The 9,390-nt window shown below is 47.6% G+C and overlaps 1 protein-coding gene across 1 annotated transcript in view; it reads right to left on the reverse strand.

Moving 5' to 3' along the window:
- The window catches only part of LOC132567462 (semaphorin-4E-like), a 46,836-nt gene extending 37,928 nt beyond the window's left edge, over positions 1-8,908 (reverse strand). Inside the window, exons 1-4 of the mRNA XM_060233137.1 lie at positions 8,742-8,908; positions 2,803-2,948; positions 2,261-2,320; positions 948-1,046 (exon numbers count right to left, since the gene is read on the reverse strand). Coding sequence (XP_060089120.1) covers positions 948-1,046; positions 2,261-2,320; positions 2,803-2,948; positions 8,742-8,880 — 444 coding nt within the window. The 5' untranslated portion in view covers positions 8,881-8,908. The remainder of the gene's footprint in view (positions 1-947; positions 1,047-2,260; positions 2,321-2,802; positions 2,949-8,741) is intronic.
- Positions 8,909-9,390: the final 482 nt, after the last annotated feature.

Consider the following 9,390-nt stretch of genomic DNA (forward strand, 5'->3'; position numbering starts at 1 on the left):
TTGGTGTAGTGGTTAAGTGTGTGGACTCTTATCTGGGAGAACCGGGTTTGATTCCCCACTCTTCCACTTGCACCTGCTGGAATGGCCTTGGGTCAGCCATAGTCTGGCAGAGGTTGTCCTTGAAAGGGCAGCTGCTGGGAGAAGGTTTTGTTGTGGGGGAGGAAGGGAAAGGAGATTGTAGGCCGCTCTGAGCCTCTGTCGTTGAAAGGGCAGCTTCTGGGAGAGCTCTTTCAGCCCCACCCACCTCACAGAGTGTCTGTTGTGGGGGAGGAAGGGAAAGGAGATTGTAGGCCACTCTGAGGCTCTGTCCTTGAAAGGGCAGCTTCTGGGAGAGCTCTCTCAGCCCCACCCACCTCACAGGGTGTCTGTTGTGGGGGAGGAAGGGAAAGGAGATTGTAGGCTACTCTGAGGCTCTGTCCTTGAAAGGGCAACTTCTGGGAGAGCTCTCTCAGCCCAACCCACCTCACAGAGTGTCTGTTGTGGGGGAGAAAGGGAAAGGAGATTGTAGGCCACTCTGAGGCTCTGTCCTTGAAAGGGCAGCTTCTGGGAGAGCTCTCTCAGCCCCACCTGCCTAACAGGGTGTCTGTTGTGGGGGAAGAAGGGAAAGGAGATTGTAGGCCACTCTGAGGCTCTGTCCTTGAAAGGGCAGCTTCTGGGAGAGCTCTCTTAGCCCCACCTGCCTAACAGGGTGTCTGTTGTGGGGGAAGAAGGGAAAGGAGATTGTAGACCACTCTTGAGACTGTCCTTGAAAGCGCAGCTGCTGTGAGAGTCCTCTCAGCCCCACCCACCTCACAGGGTGTCTGTTGTGGGGGGGAGAAGATAAAGGAGATTGTAAGCCACTCTGAGTCTTTGATTCAGAAAGAAGGACAGGGGATAAATCTGCATTCTTCTTCTTCACATGAATTATTGCATGTCTGCGCATATTGGAACTTATAATGTGCGCTTACCACATAACTGCAGACTGGATGAAATGCGTTTGTTCCACACACGTATAAGCTGGTGTCATTTATCTTATGCAAGATTAGAATGTAATTCTGGCACTCTGCCTGGCAGGGAAAAGCACACAAGCGACACTTTTTAAGAAAAAGAACGATCTGGTATGTCGTATATTCACACACAGCATAGGATGCAGTCCCGCTGCTGAAGCTAAGCTGATCCAAATATCAACCACCTGGACAGAGAAGTGCTAAGTCCGAGATCCAAACAGCTGCTTTTCTATTTGTATCTCTCCCATAAAGAAGCCTGAGGACTGTAGTCATAAGAACATGAGAACATAGGAGAAGCCATGTTGGATCAGGCCAGTGGCCCATCCAGTCCAACACTCTGTGGCACACAGTGGCCAAAAACCCAGGTGCCATCAGGAGGTCCATCAGTGGGGCCAGGACACTAGAAGCCCTCCCACTGTGCCCCCCACAACCACCAAGAATGCAGAGCTCACTGCCCCAGACTGAGAGTTCCAACAATACGCTGTGGCTAGTAGCCACTGATGGACCTCTGCTCCATATGCTTATCCAATCCCCTCTTGAAGCTGACTGGGCTTGTGGCCGCCACCAACTCCTGTGGCAGTGAATTCCACCTGTTAATCACCCTTTGGGTGAAGAAGGACTTCCTTTTATCTCTTCTATCCGACTGCTCAGCAGTTTCATTGAATGCCCACGAGTTCTTGTATTGTGAGAAAGGGAGAAAAGTACCGTATGTCATGGAGTGAAATGGACAAATTAACACGAATATTAAGAGACTATGATTTAGAACTTTTTAAGTTGGAGTGGAAGAAGTTCAGAAGACACGTAGAAAAAGAGTGGAAAATAAAGGGACACTGGACAATCTTTGATAATGATTAAGTTTTTAAAATAAGAGTATAACTTTTGGTTCTTTAATAGTTAAGGGTACCTTTAATATTTGTTTTTCCTTAAGTAAATAACACTGGCGAGGGTCAAGTAACGGGGGGAGGGGTGGGAAAAAAGTAAGATATGGGGTAGATAAATTTTTCTTTTTTAAGTTGTAAGATATAGATATAGTTTTGCTACCATATGTTACTAATAAAAATTGTTTATAACCAAAAAAAAGAAAAGAAAACGCTTCAGAGGGTGCATTGTACTCGCATTATACTCGGGCTCCACCTCCTCCCCTCACCATGCCCCGCCCTTCCCAGGCTCCACCCCAGATCTTCAGGGTTTTACCAACCTGGAGTTGGCAACCATATAGCCAATGCACTTAAAAAAAAGAAAACACCAGAAGAAAACACCAGCTTCAGACGTACTTTGCTCTTTCCTCTACGGAGGCATCCCAGCTGTCTGTCCTCTGTAGAAAACCAAGGTTCCTAGAAAGCAAAAAGAAAAAGAAAAAAAAGAACATTCTAGAAAAATTAAAGCTTTGTCAGCCAATCAGAAGTTGAACTGAAGCAGCCATCTTGTTTTTATTCAGGTCTATCTTCAATGTCTCCTGGCTCCACCCCCAAACTCCCCAGAGATATCTATTGAATCGGACCTGGAAACAGTTACTACCTCCCTTTGGGTCCCCTTTTGGAAGAAAGTATGGTACAAATTAAATAAATAAATATAAATGCTCTAAATAAACAAATTAAATATTCAAGAGGATTTTTCTCTTGAAATGAAAAAAAATTAAAAAAACAGCTAAAAACAACATTAGGGCACGTTGTATTAATGGAAATTAATAAATGCTAATCCTATATTTAAAAACTGAACATTGGATCAGGGGCAATTTAAAAAGTCCAGACCTTTCCTCTGTCGAAGTGCCCTCATTGACTGATGTATTTTTTTGAAAAAATAACATTTTACTTGCCCTGGATAATTCCTTAGAGACATCATTCAAGTCGAGAGCAAGGATGAAGTTTTTGGCTCCTGCATACAAAATATCGGTTTCTTCACTCACTATGAGCGTGGAAAAATTGGATAGCTCCCGTTTCCAGAAACTTTTTAGATTTCCAGCTGAGGGGGGAAATGCATACATTACTTTGAAACCATAAACTAAAAACAAGAGAAAGGCCAAAAAAACCCCCAAACCCTCGAGTTTCTCATTTTTGGTTTTCAGATGATTTTTCTTACGTTGCTTCATCTGCATTTAGTTTTTTGTTTGCTTCTTTCGGCACTATTTAACCAACCAAAAAAAAGGCTATTGGCATGTCAAAGACTAACAAATGTTTGTTCTAGCATAAACTGCTGCGAATTATATTCTACGTAAATGTATTGGTTGCAGGGTTGCCAACTCCAGTTTAGGGATGGAAGGAAATTCAGTAGGTATATTGCCATACAGCCCATCCTCCAAAACGGCCATTTTCTCCGACAAATCTCTGTTGTGTCTTGTGTGGAGAGCAGGTATAATCCTGCGATGTCCCCAGGACCCACTTAGACGTTGGCAATGCATCTTACTCAGAGCTTTTATTGTAGCAGAAACTCCTTTGTATATTAGGCCACACACCCCTGATGCAGCCAGTTCTCCTAGAGCTTCCAGTAGGCCCTGTACGAAGAGCCCTGTAAGGAATTCTAGCAGGACCTCCTTTGCCTATTAGGCCACACCCCCTGATGTAGCCAATCCTCCTGGAGCTTCCAGTAGGCCCTGTACGAAGAGCCCTGTAAGGAATTCTAGCAGGACCTCCTTTGCCTATTAGGCCACACACCCCTGATGCAGCCAATCCTCCTGGAGCTTACAGCAGGCCCTGTACGAAGAGCCCTGTAAGGAATTCTAGCAGGACCTCCTTTGCCTATTAGGCCACTCCCCCCTGATGTAGCCAATCCTCCTGGAGCTTACAGCAGGCCCTGTACGAAGAGCCCTGTAAGGGATTCTAGCAGGACCTCCTTTGCCTACTAGGCCACACACCCCTGATGTAGCCAATTCTCCTGGAGCTTCCAGTAGACCCTGTGAGAAGAGCCCTGTAAGGAATTCTAGCAGGACCTCCTTTGCATATTAGGCCACGCCCCCCTGATGTAGCCAATCCTCCTGGAGTTTACAGCAGGCCCTGTAAGGAATTCTAGCAGGACCTCCTTTGCCTATTAGGCCACTCCCCCCTGATGTAGCCAATCCTCCTGGAGCTTACAGCAGGCCCTGTGAGAAGAGCCCTGTAAGGAATTCTAGCAGGACCTCCTTTGCCTATTAGGCCACACCCCCCTGATGCAGCCAATCCTCCTGGAGCTTCCAGTAGGCCCTGTGAGAAGAGCCCTGTAAGGGATTCTAGCAGGACCTCCTTTGCGTATTAGGCCACACACCCCTGATGTAGCCAATCCTCCTGGAGCTTACAGCAAGCCCTGTACGAAAGCCCTGTAAGGAATTCTAGCAGGACCTCCTTTGCATATTACACCACACCCCCCTGATGTAGCCAATCCTCCTGGAGCTTCCAGTAGGCCCTGTATGAAGAGCCCTGTAAGGAATTCTAGCAGGACCTCCTTTGCCTATTAGGCCACCCACCCCTGATGTAGCCAATCCTCCTGGAGCTTACAGCAGGCCCTGTGAGAAGAGCCCTGTAAGGAATTCTAGCAGGACCTCCTTTGCCTATTAGGCCACACACCCCTGATGTAGCCAATCCTCCTGGAGCTTACAGCAGGCCCTGTACGAAGAGCCCTGTAAGTGATTCCAGCAGGACCTCCTTTGCCTATTAGGCCACACACCCCTGATGCAGCCAATTCTCCCGGAGTTTACAGTAGGCCCTGTACGAAGAGCCCTGTAAGCTCCAGGAGGATTGGCTACAGCAGGGGGGGCGTGGCGTAATATGCAAAGGAGTTCCTGCTACAAAAAAAGCCCTGTGTACTTATGAACCATAAGACTACTGTTTGTTTTTGTTGCTGCAACAGACTAATCCACATATATCTCTGGAATTGTTTAATGGGGAAAAATGGTTTTACCACCAGCCTTTTGAACAAATAAATGTTGTTGTTCAGTCGCACAGTCGAGTCCGACTCTTTGCGACCCCCTGGACCAAGTCACGCCAGGCCCTCCTGTCTTCCACCATCCTCTGAAGTCTGCTCAAATTCGTGTTCGTTGCATCAGTAACGCTGTCCAGCCATCTCATCTTTTGCCATCCCCTTCTTCTTTGGCCTTCTGTCTTTCCCAGCATCAGAGTCTTCTCCAGGGAGTGCTCTTTTCTCATTGGGTGGCCAAAGTATTGGAGCTTCAGCTTCAGCATCTGACCTTCCAGGGAACAGTCTGGGTTGATTTCCCTTAGGACTGACTGATTGGATCTTCCTGCAGTCCAAGGGACTCTCAGGAGTCTTCTTGAACAAATAGATATACAGACAATATCCACACATAGGATTGCCAGCCTCCAGGTGGACAGGGGAATCAAAAGCAGGAAGCTTCCGTGAAAGCCAGCCTCCAAACAAAAACAAAAATACAAATTATTTAAACAATGAATACAGTATTTGCTCAAATAGACAACTCCATCACTTCTTAATACAAAGCAAAGAAGGTATTCACCGGAAACCAGTTCTATTTTCTTTCAGCAAATTAATGCCAAATTACATCAAGGAAATCCAGGTGAAGTAAAAGATGATGTCAAACTGTCCAATATTTCTTGATATTTGCAGCCAGCAGTCCATATAGCAACAAGGTCGTACTGGTGCCCTTGTTTCACATTAGCTTTCTCAAGCTTCTCACAAATAATTCCTTCCACTGGGCAAGAACGCCCACAACTTTCAACAATGAATAACACTTCAGTCGTGAGCACCAGCCTGCATCGTCTTTTTAGCATTTATGAATAGTTGCTTTGTCACATAAATATTCACTTTATGCTTTATGGTAACAGCTCCATGTAATGTCGGGAGAAAGAGGCTGAGGAAGAACGACTGAAACCGTGAGGAGTCCTTTTAAAAGCGGTTCCTTATTCTCTCCGCACCATCACGATTGGAACACTAAGACATTAAAAGACTTCACCCACGTCTTCACTAAGTCCTCTCTGAAGAAGCTGTCCTTCTTTGTGACTGTTGAGAGACTTTGTGGGAAAATTTCAAGAATGCAGAGTGTTCCTTAGTTCTGTTTTTGTTTAACTTCACTAAAAAACACATATTTACATGCTTTGCATGAAAGTTCTACTGCTTCTGGTGGTTATCTTATATTGCTTATCTTCGCACCGGTTCCAGTTGTATCTACGACCCCTGGAGAAAATGGCTGCTTGGAAGGGTGGACTTTAGGACATTGTACCCTGCTGAGGCCCCTCCCCTCCCCAGACCCCGCCCTCTCCCGGATCCACCCGAAAAATCTTCAGGTATTTTCCAACCCTGACCTGACAATCCTATCCCCATGGCCTACATATTTTATGGACTCAATTCCCCCCGTTCAAAAGATAAAAATAAAAGATTAGTCCTTGTGGAGGCAAGGAAACCCAGAATATTTTTTTTGACAATGGATGATGAATTGTCTGTGACTTCACGTTTCGCGTGTTTGGTTAGTTCCTGCCCGGCTCACTGGAGCCTGAAGAAGGACTGGGAAACAATGAGAAGCAGGATCCAAACCCCTGCTTCCCCGGACCAATCACCGGCCCCCTGCTGGTTCAAACTACCCAAAGGCGTCTCAGTGTGGGGACTTTACTTAGTTTAACCGTTGCAATGTTGTTATCACAATAAAGAGCTTGATCATGCAACTTTGCCTCTTTGCGCATTGAGCCCACTATTTAATGAGCTGCCTCTAATGTAGTCTCAGAAACTTTCAAAAACTAATCAGCTGCATTAGATCAGGAAAGGTCCCCCGTGCAAGCACCAGTCGTTTCCGATTCTGGGGTGATGTTGCTTTCACAACGTTTTCACAGCAGACTTTTTACGGGGTGGTTTGCCATTGCCTTCCCCAGTCATCTACACTTTCCCCCCAGCAAGCTGGGGACTCTTTTTACCGACCTTGGAAGGATGGAAGGCTGAGTCAACCTTGGGCCGGCTACCTGAACCCAGCTTTCGCTGGGATCGAACTCAGGTCATGAGCAGAGAGTTCAGATCACAATACTGCAGTACTGCTGCTTTACCACTCTGTGCCACGGGGCCGCTATTAGATCAAGGGTCCATTTAAATCCAGTATTTTAAGAGGAGCCTTCCTAGATACCTTGGGAAGCCACGAAAGAACATGAAAGCAGCAGCCCTCTCATTTGTCCCCAAGCTCCTGGGATTCTAGGGTTGCCAATCCCCAGGTGGGGGCAGGGGATTCCCCGGTTTGGAGGCCCTCCCCCCCGCTTCAGGGTCATCAGCAATTTCTCTCTCCATCTTGTTCTTGAAGTTCCTTTGAAGTAAAACAGCTAAGGAACTTCAAGAACAGAACGGAGAGAGAAATTGCTGAATTACAAATTATTATGAAACCTGGAACAAACACCTCCCCAGGACTGAACAGGGATATTGGGTTTTTTTTTATCTCATTACATATGCTAAACCCACTCTCAGTGAGTATAGCTATCCATCCACAATAGTCCAATGTATTTCTCTTTTATAATAGCATATCAGAATAATGTTTTATATTGACCTACCAAATAAGGGATATTGGCTATTCATCTCATTACATATACCTAACCCATTTTCATGTTATGTATTCTTGTTTTCTAATGGCAGATTAGAATGATGTTTATAATGTATAGATTGATGCTGATCAGTAAATTAGCGTATTTTTGGGTCCACTGGACGCTCCGGACCATTAGATGCAGGTGCCTGGCTGGGAGACAAGCGGCGAGATCACTCCCTCCGCCCCCACCGCAAACCCAGCACTTCGCAGGGAGCGATCTTGCCGCTTGTCTCCCAGCCAGGCACGCAGGCGCCGGCGTGCTTCCCCCGCGCCTGCGTGCCTGGCTGGGAGACAAGCAGCGAGATCGCTCCCTGCGAAGTGCTGGGTTTGCGATGGGGGCGGAGGGAGCGATCTCGCCGCTTGTCTCCCAACCAGGCACGCAGGCACGGAGAAAGCATGCCGCCCCCTCCACAGCCGGCGCTCACGAAGCACTGGGTTTGCGGAGGGGGCGGGTGCTTTCCCCGTGCCTGTCTGCCTGGCTTCAGCTGCTGCTTACAGCAAGCGCCAGGATCGCTCCCTCCGCCCTCCGATCCCGGCGCTTGCTATAAGCAGCAGCTAAAGCCAGGCAGACAGGCACAGAGGAAGCACCCGCCCCCTCTGCAAACCCAGCGCTTTGCGAGCGCCGGCTGTGGAGGGGGCGGCGTGCTTTCTCCCTGCCTGTTTGCATGGCTTCAGCGCTGATGCTTAAAGCAAGCGCTGGGATCAGAGGGCGGAGGGAGCGATCCTGGCACTTGCTGTAAGCGTCAGAGCTGGAGCCAGGCTGGCAGGCGTGGGGAAGCGCCGGGATGGAGGCAGTGGATCGCCCCACCCTCACCCCCGGAGGAAGGTACGTACGGTACCTTCGCTCCATAAGACGCACACACTTTTTACCCCCCTTTTCTGGGGGGGAAAGTGCGTCTTATGATGCGAAAAATACGGTAGGTCGCCTACAACTAGGAAATACACGTCCTTCTGTGATTTGCAAGAACACCAATTGGCAGGGAACTTTATTACCTTTTATGGCTATCCAGACCAAATGGCCAAGCCACACTGTTGTATCATGTGACCACAGCCAGTCACAACAACAAACTTCATGTATTTCAGCATACAATACCTGATTCCCCTCGTCTGATGAAGTGTGCTTAGAGAGCGCACGAAAGCTTACGTTCTCAATAAAACTTGGCTGGTCTTAAAGGTGCACTTTGACTCCTGCTTTGTTCAACTGCTTCAGACCAACACGGCTGCCCTCTTGGAGACAGCTGTACCAGGACACTTACACTGGTATGTTACTGTTTTTCTTGGCGTGCAGCTCGGGATGTTTTCCGCTTCCAGCACTTGTATTATCCCACAGACCGGCAGAAGGTAGAAGGCAGACACAACCGTCTTCATTGCAACCAGAGCATTACCTTGTCGCATTTTATCTCTGTGTAGTGTAAGTCTCCCAGATGTATACACAGAACCTGATTTTTTATATTACTGTCAATGGAGAACAGGACAGAAGGAAAAATATTCTTAAGACGTGAACAATTCATAACAAAGACTGCGGCATCAAAAAATAGATTTTAAAAAGGCAAGGGGTGCGGCAGGATATTTCCTAATTGCATTCTGTGCTGGCTACAGTTTTCTTGAACATAAGACCCTCAAGTCCATAAAAGTCAGTCTTGTCTACTCAGACTGTCAGCGGCTCTCCAGGGTCTCAAGTTGAGGTTTTTCACACCTATGTGCTTGGGCACTTTTGAGCTGGAGATGCCGGGGATTGAACCTGGGACCTTCTGCTTCCCAAGCAGATGCTCTACCACTGAGCCACCATCCCTCCATCTCCATCACCTAGTGCCTGGACCCTTTTTAGTTGGAGATGCCGGGGATTGAACCTGGGACCTCCTGCTTCCCAAGCAGATGCTCTACCACTGAGCCACCACCCCTCCA

The sequence above is a fragment of the Heteronotia binoei genome, chromosome 2 (genome assembly GCF_032191835.1).
Source record: "Heteronotia binoei isolate CCM8104 ecotype False Entrance Well chromosome 2, APGP_CSIRO_Hbin_v1, whole genome shotgun sequence".
NCBI lineage: Eukaryota > Metazoa > Chordata > Lepidosauria > Squamata > Gekkonidae > Heteronotia > Heteronotia binoei.